This window comes from Telmatherina bonti (assembly GCF_933228915.1).
Source record: "Telmatherina bonti genome assembly, chromosome: 16".
Lineage (NCBI taxonomy): Eukaryota > Metazoa > Chordata > Actinopteri > Atheriniformes > Telmatherinidae > Telmatherina > Telmatherina bonti.
In genome coordinates this window covers 12,872,475-12,886,464 of record NC_136614.1, presented here as the reverse complement: position 1 = coordinate 12,886,464, position 13,990 = coordinate 12,872,475, and the positions used below count along the sequence as shown (strand labels likewise).

At 36.9% G+C, this 13,990-nt stretch overlaps 1 protein-coding gene across 2 annotated transcripts in view; it reads left to right on the top strand.

The window, feature by feature from the left end:
- LOC306767307 (uridine-cytidine kinase-like 1) overlaps positions 1-13,769 on the top strand; it is a 33,490-nt gene extending 19,721 nt beyond the window's left edge. The window contains exons 8-15 of one of the 2 annotated variants that reach the window (XM_079255239.1): positions 6,841-6,860; positions 9,629-9,727; positions 9,870-9,963; positions 10,034-10,096; positions 10,216-10,338; positions 10,431-10,538; positions 10,625-10,781; positions 12,216-13,769. In XM_079255239.1, the coding sequence (XP_079111365.1) occupies positions 6,841-6,860; positions 9,629-9,727; positions 9,870-9,963; positions 10,034-10,096; positions 10,216-10,338; positions 10,431-10,538; positions 10,625-10,781; positions 12,216-12,292 (741 nt within the window). In that variant the 3' untranslated portion in view covers positions 12,293-13,769. Of the gene's footprint in view, positions 1-3,434; positions 3,452-6,840; positions 6,861-9,628; positions 9,728-9,869; positions 9,964-10,033; positions 10,097-10,215; positions 10,339-10,430; positions 10,539-10,624; positions 10,782-12,215 lie in introns of both variants that reach the window. The other variant, XM_079255240.1, reaches the window with a different exon arrangement.
- The last annotated feature ends 221 nt before the right edge of the window (positions 13,770-13,990 follow it).

The window sequence follows — 13,990 nt, the reverse complement described above, 5'->3', positions numbered from 1 at the left end:
ACTCTAACTTGTACAGAAATCAGTTTAATCCACATTTCAGTGTTTTTCTCTGTTAAAAGTAAAACTTGAATTGCATTTATGCTGTAAAATAGTGACATGATTATCTGCCAGACGGATGTTTGGTCAACAAAACATGGTTTGAATGAACATTCTCAGATGAATTCTGTTTTCAAAGTAAAAACTCCAACTATTTTATGTGTTTTTGTTTACCTTTAAAAAAATATAACTAAAAGAAAGTCCTGATTAAAAAATAGACAAAAAGGGCCTTGTGCTCGCCGTGTTGAATTCTGGGTCGAGTACAGTCCATCCAGAACAAGTTTCACATGAGGACGATGGAGAGCGCGGCGTCAACGGGTCTAAAACACAAGCTGGCAGACTGCTTTCGTCTTGTCCACTTGTCTTCATCCGTTTATTAGACGAGCTCCCAAACTGTTGCTCGCCTTCATATACACCAGGGGTGTCAAACTCCAGTCCTCGAGGACCGGCATCCAGCAGGTTTTTCTTATTTCCATCCTCAAACACACCTGATTCAAATCAAATTGATCCAACAGCTTCCTTTCAACCTGATCAGTCATTTCAGTCGGGCGTTTTGGACCACAGAGATAACAAAAACATGCAGGATACTGGTCCTCGAGGACTGGAGTTTGACACCTGTGATGTACACGAACTAGAGTGTAGACTCCAGTCGATGCTTTTGTTTAAGGAGGAAACGTGTGCAAGGCAACGTGTCTTCCATCTGGGGACTTTGTACGCCTTCGTTCCTGATTTAAAAAATACAAATACATATGCTGTTACACCCCTAATATATATTGTACATTTATAAATAACCTTAAAAAACTTATTTATGCTAATTAGATTTTCACTATTAACCCAGGGAAGGCACAGTGCAGCAGATTTTAGATGTTTTCCTGCTGCAACACTCTTGATTCAAATCAAAAGGCCGTTGTTAACAGGTGAATAAGTTCTGCCCAGAAATGCTGACCCATTAGTCTGGACTGACTTGAGACACACTTGCATTAAAATAATACTTATATCACAGTTTGATTGATTCAAACTCAAATCAGGCTATTTTACAATCAATTCAATGTTTTATTCATCTTTTAATGTAGGTTAATGGAAGCTGTGACGTGCCACGTGTGAAATACGATTTACTGCTGCTAGAGGAAGGTTTTATCTTTTTATTTTAGTTTTAAACAATTGTTTCATTTAGAAGGAATAGAAAGAATGTCTAAAACATCTTCACATAAATCATAATCACAACTTTCGCAGCTATAAACTTTTCTTTGTTTTTAGATTGCATATGGAAGAGAGATGACTCAGCCGACAGGATTTTTCCTGCTCTTGCTTTCCCTCTTTTCCCTCCTCACTTCATAGTTCTCATTGAGACGCAGGTCTTTAGTAGTTCCTGAGATTAATGACCCTTTAAGGACAGGAGAGGTGTCCTCCATCTCTCTTCACCCCATTTTACTGTCATCCACTCACTGTATGGTCTATGACTAACCACGATCTTTTCCACCTACATCGTATCCATTCATGGCCACCAGCAGAACACATCCGTCACACTCACATGCACGACATCAGCAGAACGCAGCGTGGATGATGGAAGGTTTGCACGATGCTGACCTCTGTTTTAGCTGATTCACTCATACCAGCAGTAAAGGTTATTTACTGTGCTTGAATATAATCTCATAGTTTTTGTTGTTTTTTTTAAGTAAATGCATGTTTTTTTTTTTTTACTAAAAGATTAAATTCCATTGATGTTTTTTTAACCCATAATTCTCCAGCTTGACATATACAGTCATCCTCAGATTTATTCATAACCTGCCATTCAAGAAGGGATGAAATAGCTGCCTGTGAAATAAGCTGAAATTGACTAAAGTAATAATTAATTTTAAAAAATTGTGAAAATCATTACATTATTTTCTAATTCTGGTTCATTATAAATGTTTTTTTTTTTTTTTAAAGCAAACAAATATGAAGAAATATGTTCCATCAGTCATAAACTATTTTTTTAGTTAAACAATCCTTTGATGTTTCCAATGCGGTCAGATGTTTTCTGTTCCTCCCAGTCAGACTTCTGCACCTGTTGACAGGTATTTTGTCCCACTGTTCATCAGAAAAATGCTCTAATTCGTTTTTGTTTTTTGTTTCTTCATCTCAGTTAAATAAAGAAAAACAGTGTCTTTATATCTCTAAATGATAATTCAGCAATTCTTTTATTATTCCTTTTTCCAGTCTCCATTTATTTGAGTAATTGTTGTAAATTCAGCCTTTTCTTTAATGAGAGGGGATGAATAAATTGGAGGACGACATATATGATCCATACAGTTTGAGAGATTTCACTTCACTTTATGGTAGAAACTTTGCTCAAAATCCTGTAAAACACATCCTGATTTTCATCTTCTGCCTCTTAATGGACACCAGAAAGCAGATTACGCTATAAAAATACAAACATATATTACATGGTAGTAAATGGTAAATATCCCTATAAAAATGTAGTACTTATTATTTCACATTTTGTTATGCAGATAAAGACCCCATATTCAGAACATTTTTCATGTGTTTCATGGGTTTTGCGGTTTGAGAGGTTGAACATGAGCGAGAGTTTAGTTCTGCATTATGTCAATAATCCATTTTATTTCTTTTTATTTAAGCAGTGTAAGATCTCAACCATTTTTCGCATAAAAAATCATAAAGCAAGGAAATTTGCAGCTCACAGAGCTCATCATCACAGGTGTTTGAGGACTAATAGGATGTTTAGATCAAGAATTACAGTCATGTTTTAATAAAAGCAACATAAAAAGCTCTAATTTATGTGAATGGAAATAAATTCCACTGGTATTTCATTTCACATTGTTTCTATTTTCCCATGTTTATATGAAAAAAAGTCAAGTTTTAATAAGAGAAATGTCTCCTGTTAAACAGGAAGTGCTTCCTCCCCGGATGTCTTAAGCTGATTAAACATCTGGTTTAAACAAGAGATCGGTGTTACAGTAATCTTATTTAAGGCTGTAGGACTCCTGACTGTGATATATTTCACAAATATCTGTAAACTTGCATTAAATATTGAATTGTTTTACCATATTTTGTTTGCACAGTGAAATAAAAAGGTCATGTTTTTGCACTGAAAATCAATAAAAGTTGCTGTTGAGCTTTAGTTCATCCAGACATGAAATTAATCTTCATGCTTGAAATGTTTGGAGTTTATAAGCTGATTTATAGTCAAACCATTTATTTTTGCTTTAAATGTTTGACTTTTGTTTGGGGTTTTCACGTTGCAGATTGCACCTCTTCCTGAAGTAGCTTATCTCACGTTTTGTTTTGTTTTTCTTATGTTTCTCACCGTTTACACACACTTTATGGGTCTGTGTGTTTGTCTCTTTGTGTGTGCACGGACCCTCCTTGCCTGGCTGAATGCTGTGTAACCATTCCAGCGTGAGATCACTGTGAGGTATGATTGCTAGTCGTTTATTTTTTTACTTCTACATATTCTTTTTTCTGCTTCCTCCTCATGCTTTGTGCTCAGCCTTTTGTCATCTGAAAAAACTAACATCCGTCTTGTTTTTGTCATGAATTGTTAGTTTCTTTAACTTACTAATCCATTATGTCAGTATGCAGATTTTACTCTAAACCTATCAGATGGAGTTAGCAAAGTTCCATAATGTTCAACGTCACAGTCGGTTCAAACGCCTCTCTTCCATCTTTCTCCAATTAAAAAAACCTCCTCTAATATTAAGAAACTTGGACTGTGATCGTGATGCTGTTTGCTAGATTGATCTCATTTTAAACAACTGGCTTGTCATTTTGAAAATTATCTCATTATTTAGGATCCTAAAAGCAGGATTTTAAAAAAACATGTTACAATGGCTACTAGGGGCAGGAAAATCGAATCGAAAATTGGGATTTTTTTTTTGCTTCACAATTTTAAAATCAATTTTTTTTTTAATTGTTAAAAAAAATCTTCTTTTTTTTTTTTTTTTAAAATAAATATAATCCATTATAAAATGCTTGTCATTTTTATTGTTTTTAATGATCTTTTTACTTGTCTTCTTGGGCATTATAGCAGCAGAATGATGGTCTGGCTCCTGTGTTGTTTTTTTCCTCATTGAAATCAAGAAAAATGACGAGCAAAAAAATAAGTTTTATACTAGGGGTGGGAAAATCAAATCGAAAAATTGGAAAATCTGGATTTTTTTTCCCCTCAATTTTAAAATCAATTGTTTTGTTAAAAAATTTATTTATTTATTTTTTTTAAATAAATAAAAATCCACTAAAAATTTTTTTTTGTCATTTTCTTTGTTTTTATTGAACTTTTTAATTGTCTTTATTGCTGCGGCATTATGGCAGCAGAATGATGATCTGGCTACTGTGTTTATCTTTTTTTAAATCAAGAAAAATTACGAGCAAAAAGAAGTTTTATAAAAGAAAAAAATCATCAATATTGAAGAATTTTGAGAATCGCTAATTAAATCGCATCAGCACCCAAAAAAATGGAATGGAATCGAATCGGGACAAAAGGTTATCGTCACAGCCCTATTTTATACATTTATTTTGTTTTTAATCTACAAAAATCAGCAATATCAAAGAATTGTGAGAATCGCAATTTAAATCGAATCAGCACCCAAAAAATCGTAATCGAATCGGGACAAAAGCGTATTGCCACACCCCGAATGGCTACACTTGCTTTCATCTTTCATTCTAGTTAAAACACTATTTGTGTATCCTGAAGTATGTTTGTCAACTAATATTTAATCAAATTAAAATATTAGGAAACACTCTTCCAACACATCTTATTCAACATAACAGTATTATTCAATTATTCAATATTTCACTGGCTAGGACTCCATCGGTCCAGTTGTTTAAAGCTAGCAGTCCAAAAGGAACCCATTTCCAGTGATTAGTCGCATTATTTGCAGTGAGATGTGTCGAATCTTTCGCCTTTTCTGTTCTCTGTCTGATTTGCATGTGAAGTACTTCAATGTTGTGATTTTACTATTTATCCAGCATTCTTATGCTAAAAAAAACTTGACGCTTCTCTTTAGCTGATTTGACAAAGTTGTTCAACTTCAAACATGGCAGCCACTGTCCTGCAGGTTTTAGATGTTTTCCTGCTTTAACACATCTGACTCAAACAAATGGGTGATTGTGTGCGGCTTGTCAACAAGCTGTTTGTTTTTAACATATTAATCCCTGAATCCTGATCTACCTCAACCCAATACACCTTTATGACCAATAAGGCCTGCAGATCAGCAACTTTTAGCTTTTAGGTGAGGCTGAAGCTCAGAAGGGATCAGACTTTTGCTGTAGCAACACCAAACCAGTGGAACCAGTTGCCTTCGGAGATTAAACAGCCCCCCTGGTTGTTTTATACACCTTTTCTTAAACCAGCTTATTTTCTTTGGCATTTAACACTAACTGGGGTAATGCCTGCCAGTGTTTTATATTGTTTTTGCTCCTTTTACATTTGGTCGTTGCTTCACACTTAGAAAATAACGGAGCGTTACTTTTAAGAAGAGACAAAAATCAAGTATTTACTCCAGACTTTGTAGAATAACTCAGTTTTTACTGTGAGTAAACCATGCACGGATATTTTTAGGATAATTTACCAGGATGGGAAGAAGCTTAAAGTGAGTTTATTCTACTGGTGCTTTCCTGAGCCCCAGTACACAAAAGACTTTGTCATTTATTGTGCAAGATATTCACATAAAACACAATTTCACTGTAAGTGTATAAACAAGAAAAGTGTCTAAACAATATGTGCAATATCTCTTATGATACTTAAGAGAATAATAAATTATATATGTGCAAATCTTAAGGCGACCAGTGGAGTAATTTACTGTGCAAAAATGTGTTCAAGTAATGTTAAAAACGTCAGAAAAGTGCACAGACTGGACGAAAAACATAAAAAAAACACTTACAGCATAGGACTGTGTGTAGTTTAAGAGCTCTGAAATAAGTTGATATCTGAAACAGACAAGCGACCGGTCCTTATCGCTGTGGCTTTTTGAGCCCGATCGTGCTCCTTCAGAGAAATGATCTCTGTGTACAGATGTGATGGAGCAAGTAAAATAAATACTTTGATGCTAAATGGAAACAGTAGTTTAGATCTATGATATTTTCTTTACCTGTTTTATTATAAAAGCTTCTAGATGGAGCCCTCAGGAAGATGAAAGACTTAAAGCTGCAAAAATCAATGCAATATTTGGAGAAAAAAAAGAAAAAGGCTAAATTTATCAGATTGGCTGAACTGGTTCCCTTCAGCCTTGTTCACACATGGCCACACCAACACATTTCCAGCCTAACATCTGCAAGTTGCAGCTCTAGAGTTTTATGTTAGTTTGTGCAGTCTGGAGCGCATGTTGCAGATGAACACTTAACCTGCAAAGGGAGCTGCCTTCTTGGTCGAATGGTGGCAGAAAATCCGCTAAACTTGAGTTACTGTGTGCAGCCACTCCAGAAAATGGTATCAGCTGCGTGAATCTAAATCCTTTCCAAATGCTGACATTGGTTCATGTATTCATTTAGAAAGACGTGCAGGAACTCCATTGCTCTGAGGTGAGAGCACTCTTTGTGGAGGGAAATAAAATTAAGTCTCACTTATGAGACGAACTGAAGCGAGCGTGGTGCTTGTCGGCGTGAATCTAGAGCGTAGCCGTGCAGTGTTGCAAAGCGGCGATGTGTCAGAGCTGTTTCACTGCTAATACTGTTCCTTCTCTTCCTCTCTCCTTTATATTTTCTTGCCTTTTGTTATTTTTCTTCTTTTATTTCTGTCTGCCTCCTTTTTTCCCCCTCCACTTTAACCACTTAAATGTCGTCAAATGAACTCGTCACCCTCGACAGAGGAAGCTCCGTTGGGATATGTGAGGCCCGCCTTGTGTATTCTTCTCATTGTTGTAGTTTTAAGAAGTGCAGCCTTGTCATTTTAAAGCACTCAGACCTTATTAAAAAACAACTTAAGCATTGCATGTTTTAACCGTAGTCCAGCTGGTGTGTTTGTTTCTCAGTTTTTATGCCTTCAAAACCACATTTGATGGCACTGTTCACAGGTTTTTGGCTGATATACTTTCCACTAACTTGCAGCTCTGTGTGGAAATGAAAGCATGCCTTTTATTTGTTTTAGAGGCTGCCATGCTTCAAACAAAAAGCCATTAGTTTATATTGTGTCTGTTTCACCATAAGCATGCATTTGACAAGATGTGCAGACCACAGGGGTCACATTACTTTTATTGTACTCTGTTGGCTGCAGAAGGTGGCACTGACGACAAGACTGAATTACATCACCGTCATCTTAATCTTCTGGCAATAATCCTGCTTGAATGAGTTTGGTATAAAAGCACCAACACCTTGGCCAAAAGGTTCAAGGATTTCACAGATTTCTGCTCGTTCAGCTTGTTTACATCTGCAACAAGCTGCACTCCCACCGAAAATGTCTGTCTGTATGTTATGGTCAATTTAATGGCTGCAAACATCTTAAATTGGCAGCTTTTATCGGCTTTAGTTTTGCTTTTACAAATTCACATGGAAAGCTCAGCTTGTGAGTAGATGGAAGGAAACCGGGGTGTTTAAATAGATGACCTACTTAAAAATATATATTTTCATGGGCAGTAAAAATTATTGTGTACAAATTGGATGTTATCTTCAGTTTAAGCCAGTGGCTCGCAAACTGGGGGGCAGACAGAGTTATCACAGGGGGGTGCAGCAAGGCTAAGTAAAACCTGGGGAGTTTTTACACTGGATACATTTTAAAAGTACTCATAGGAAATGATGATGAATCAACAAGAAAGACTTCAACTGATAAAAAAAAAAGAGAAAAAAAATATGATGGAGCATATCTGTCCCTGCTTGACCAGTAATAACCAGTGGTGGTAATAATGAGACCAAAGTCTTTTGCATGTACCAAAAATATTAGCATATAATATTTGCAGAGATTCTTGGTTTAAAATGTTTCACACTGAAGCAGAAAAATGGATAAAAATACTGACATTTAATTATAGTTACCTAAAATTCAGCCACTAAAACTAAAGACTCATTTCTCAGTATGTTTCTTTGGTTCATGAGACGAGGGGGGCTCGACATTGTTGTCATAGATGAAAAAGGGCCCTGCAGAAAAAGTTTGGGAACCACTGGTTTAAGCCATGAGCCATCATCATCTCTATGATGTATAATGAAGCAATAGATGGTTGAAATGAAGGTGCCTGAACCGCTCCTTTCACAGAGGGTCAGGTGATAAGTCTATGCTAGCTGAAGCTTGTGACACACACTTTTATGTGGTTTGTTGGAGAAGAAACTACATGTTCTGTCAGAACGAACATTCACAGAAACTATTTTTTAGAAAATTCTTGAGGAGACTTTGGTGTTTTTGTGCACATGTCATCTCTTCCCACTCTAAACTCAGAGAGCAGGATGTAACGCTGGAGCTCCATCCTCAGAGCTGGAAGTAGAAGCTCAGAAAGCAGGACATGATGCAGAAACTGCACGATAGGAATTTCTGTTTTTGTCGTAGCCGTTCTAGAGTTAACCTCTGAGCAAGGGAAGAAACCATACATGTCAGCAACAGAGTGACGAGTAACACACACTTCTGCTGGGAATTCTCCAGGAGATAAACTGCTATCATGCACACAGAAATCTCCCTCTGCAATCCTGCACAGTTTGAGCTGGATGGAAAAGCTCCACCTGCAGTCAGGAGTGGATGCTGCACATATTTAGGAAGCCAGAATGTCTGGAAATACTGAGCTGCAGGGACAAAAACTCCCAGCATCATCTCAGCGCGTCTGTTTTCTGAGGATGTTACAGTCTGCTGAACTTATCGCAACACCTGCTCGCACTCCTCCTGTCTACACGTGGTAAACCAGCTCAGATTAGTTAAGTTATAGGTTAATATTGTCCCTTTAATGCATAATATTGGCAATAATTTAATACTCTGGTATTATTTGGAAAACAGACAGATGTCTTTGCTTTCAAGCATTTCTGGCTTTGATGTTTTATATGGAAAATTCTGCTGCATTTAAAACTCTTCTTCTACGCTTTTGGGTGTGTCATGTGACCAGCAGATCACTTTTTGGCAAAGAAATGGTCATTAAAATAAAAACATGGCATCTTCAGTGGGTGGCTTATGTGATTTAAACATGTTTAAAGACTTCATTTTAAAAAGCTTTTTCCTGTATTAATGGCAATAGTGAAAGTTAATTATTAATTAACTAACAAAAGCTTGATGTTGCATGGTTGAAGAAGTTTTTATTAAAAGTGGAGTATGTAAGGTTTTCAATATTTTCAAAATAAATGAATAACTACAATCATAATTATAGTTTTTTTTTTTAACATGTAGGTTCCAGTCTGTCCATATTTGATGTGTTATTAAATTACAAGTTTAATTAATGACAAATGACAAAAAAGCACTTTTTTTTTTTTTACTGGTAGGCAAACATTTAAGAAGGGTCTTTGTCATTAATTAAACTTGTAATTTAATAACATCAAATATGGACAGACTGGAACCTACATGTTTAAAAAAAAAAAGATCTTATGATTGTAGTTATTTTTTTATTTCATTTATTTGGAAAATATTGAAAATCTTACATACTCCACCTTTAAAGGCAGAAATGATTGATTGTATGATTGTGTTGTAACACAGATCCGCTCTGGCCTCGGCTCACCAGGGTCAGCCGTTACCCAAAACTCTCAGCGTGCTGGAGAGCACGCCGCAGGTCCGCGGCATGCACACCATCATCAGGTCAGAACTCACACACACACATTTGCAGACCATACTCCCCTCACACATTTTGGTTAGTATTGATGTGTTTTCTGCCTAAACATGTAAGAAGAAAAGTGACGGCAGCTAGTTTTTAACAGGTTTTCTGCTGCCCTCTGTGCAGGAACAAGGAGACGAACCGAGATGAGTTCATCTTTTACTCCAAGAGATTAATGAGGCTTCTGATCGAGCACGCTCTCTCCTTCCTGCCTCTCAAGGTGAGTTTACCGTGTGAAGACGAAAATAAAATACCGTGTCGATTTGTATTTTATTTTCCTTTCCCTCCAGCCCATTTCCGTGGAAACGCCTCAGGGTGGCGTCTATGAGGGGAAGCGGCTGAGCGGTAAAAGAGTAAGTTTAGTCAGGTGATTCTGTAACACTGACATCCAGTCTATATCCAAATTATTTGTTTTTTTTTTACATAAATGTAGAGAAAATGCAGAAAGAAAATAGTAAATATTCTCCTTTAGATCACTGGAGTTTCCATCCTGAGGGCCGGCGAGACCATGGAGCAGGCTCTGATGGCTGTGTGTAAAGACATCCGACTTGGAAAGATCCTCATCCAGACAAACCACAACACCGGAGAACCGGAGGTTTTTGCTTTTTTTTTTTTTTTTAACTTTCCTCTGAAGCTGGATCGGATAATGGGATCATCTCCATGTGTTTTTTGGTGTCTTTCCTCCAGCTTCACTACCTTCGTCTGCCTAAAGACATCAGTGAAGACTACGTCATCCTGATGGACAGCACGGTGTCCACCGGAGCCGCTGCTCTCATGGCCGTCAGAGTTCTGCTGGTGGGTCGGCTCGCTCGCTGAAACGCCGAAGTAGCTGGAGCAGCTTTGACTCGGTGTTTCCTTCCTTTTTGTTTTCCTTTGCAAAGGACCATGACGTAGCCGAGGATAAAATCTTCCTGTTGTCCCTGCTGATGGCGGAGATGGGCGTCCACTCTGTGGCCTACGCTTTCCCTAAAGTCCGCATCATCACCACGGCGGTGGACAAGGAGGTCAACGACCAGTTCCACATCATCCCAGGCATCGGTGAGGAGATGCTGTTCCATTCAGAGGGAAAGTTTAGCACAAGTCTGATCGTCATCTGGGAGCATTTTTTTAAAATACTTTTTACAAGAAAAGAAAGTGTTTTAAGATTTTATTCATGCTTAGACTTCTAATGCAGACATGGATCCTCCTGAACCTTCAGCCATTTTTACAGATGAAATCAAGCCACAACAAGCTGATGATTTTATTTAGTTTTCTTAAAGAAGGAAAAACTTTATAAAGTAAGCTCTTATGATAAGAAACATTTATTTTAATTTTAAAAACTTTAAAAAGTGGTCTTTATTAGACTCAAATAATTAATGTTAATAAATCTGTTGTGTCAACCAGGAAAAGCTCCGTCTTAAGGTGGAAATGGACACATTTAATAATATCTTCTCTCATAGATGAGATAAAGTAGTTTAATGATCCAATGTCATAAACGGGAAAAGAAAAAGCACTTTTAGTTTTAACACTGAAACACTAAAACATGCTTCTTTATGAACACGAGAACCAACCAGCAGAAAACTGATGCTTTATTTATTGACTCTTTATCGTCTGTCTGTACGGGAAGGTGGATGTTGTTGGGATGGAACTCCTGCTGCACCAGCTTGTGCATAAAAATAGTCTGAATCCTGAGCAGTTTCACCCCAAAATGTTCATTTTGAGTAGCTGCTGCCATGTTTCTGCAAGAGCAAACTTTTAGGTAACTCCGACCACCTTCCATCCAGCAGCAGGTTAAGTTGGAGGTATTTTTTGTCGTTGCAGAAGCTCGAGATCTACAGTTCAGTGTGTGAAAGCAAAAGTCCACATGAGGAATTGTGGCAAAATACTTGTATTGACAAAAACTGTGATTTAAAAAACAAAAAACAAAAGATTAATGTAAAATCATACCTTTGTTAGATGCAGATGGGCTTTTGTGCATTGTTTAAAGCTTCTTACTCCCAGTTTGAGTCTTACTCTGTTGTTGGAAAAAATGAAACAAAAATGTCAAGACAAAATTGAGATTTTTTAAAATTTTCCTATTGATGTTCCAATAACACTGTTGGTCATAATAATCCTGTGTATAAAAAACTGTAATCTGGTTACTTTTTCTCTGCAGTTTCTCACATCTCTGAGGCTTTCTCACAAACGTGAATGTTTGACAAATACTGACATCTAGCGGCCAGATGGGAGATGGCAGCCACCTCAAACACCATCAACTATTCAATGTTTACAAGTTTTTCAGCAGATCTGTGAAAATAAACTACTATCTGAGGAAGACCGCCCATCATTTACTTTTATCCCAAATAAAATCCAAGCACCCTTTAAGCAGTGCTGTTATACTTTTATCTGCACAAGCACTACTTCGTATTTGTCTTAAATCTTCAAAGAGATGCTATAAGGAAGACAGGACAGGCATCTTAAATCTTACAATGTCTTCCTTTACCCCTCTTTCAGGTAACTTTGGAGATCGTTACTTTGGTACTGACGCTCCGTCGGACTGGTGTGAAAGCGATGAAGGGATGGACTTCTGAGAAGACGAAGGAGAAGAGGAGGGTTTGTTACAAAAGCACTTAGCTATGAAAAGTGTAAGAACTTCCTGCCTGATCCACTCGACTCCATTGACGTCCTCCCGACCACCGAGGTGATGCTGTATAAACTGCTTCCCATTCAAACCAGTAGAGTGAGCTTTACTGGAGCTTCAACTTCTTCCCTGCAAGTGTAAATGGGGCCAAAGTTTGGGGCATTTCCTGCTCTGTGTTACTCCTCATACTTCTTTAAAAAGATGAAAATAAGGTTTTAAAAACTAATGTTGCCGGTGCGGTTCATGTGCGGAGGTGAAACTGGACTTGGTATTTAATCCCAGTACTGGCGGTTTACTGGAAGTACCTGAAATGCTGCGGGGATTGTTCAGGTTGTTGCACAGCAAGTCTCTTTAGGCCAGTTGTTACAAATAAATCACCTAATATCAATTCAGAAGGAAAGCTAGCTGGCGAAAATTAATTAGATTTAGAGTTTTCAATCAGTGATAATCTAAGTATTTGTTTTGCACAAAGATGTTACATAATATAAAGCAACATTTCATCTTTTACAGTGATTCCCTATGACCAGTATGGATAGTTTTAGGCAGTATAACACATGTCGTTTACTGTGATGGTTTATGTTTTGCAGCCTTGCAGAGCAGCAGAAGCTGCAGCCGTCTTGTACTGTAAACTTGTTATCTCAGGCAACTTTTACCAAAAGGGACAACAGTGACCTTTACTTGAAGAAGACGACAACTGACCAATGATAACATGAAAGGGTTACTCTGATACTCTTCTGTTAAGTTGCTTTTTTCCTGTTTTTTTTTTTCTTCTTTTTTCCAAAATAATTGCCTTTTATTTTACTTTACCTGATTGCCATGGCAATAACTTTAGAGGTTTAGTGCATTTTTCTTTGAGAAGAAAGTTTCTGGAACGTTGCTTGAGTCAAAATGTACTGAGCAAACACTTAAAATTGCTTTGCCTTTCAAAGTCTGCATTTTTAAAGTGTCTGCACAAGATATAATGAAATTAATAGTCAAATTTAACATTGAATATAGATTTTTGTGGGCTGAAATCTCAGTAGTATCTTATGTGTAAACTGATATATGGAAACTGGCCTTGTTGGGCCTGTACTCGCTGCTGTCATCAGTTTCATGTTTTTTGTTTTTTTTAATATGAATTAATTTATTGTCTTGTTTACAGGGGATTTACATATTCAGTTTTTATATATTTTTTTCAAATATTTTTCAGACATTTCAAACACAATTTAAAAACCGGCCTTACAATATGGATAACTTGTTGATGTTGGGCTTATTAATAAGAAAAAAAGAGTATTCATTCCAGGTGTTCTACTCTAGGGGCTTGTTACTTTGCCTGCTTCTAGATTTAGCCTCTGCATGTTGTTACTGTGCTCAAGCCAATTATTTATGGAGAAAGCTGTCATAACTGCAACGTTAAGACAATAAAAAACATCCTGTACATATAATTAAAAGCTAAATTAAACTTTGTGAAACCTATCAGGTTTACAAGAAAATTCTTATAAAACAGTGATGCTGTCATGTACCTTTTCAGCTACCTATAGACTGATTTAACTTTAAATTAATAAAGGGAAGTGTCTGGATTCTATTTGGGTGCTCTGGTAAGCTGCGCCAATGTTAAATTAAGTTGTATTTGATGTAATAAATATCTGTTGGTTTTGTCTTTGTAAGT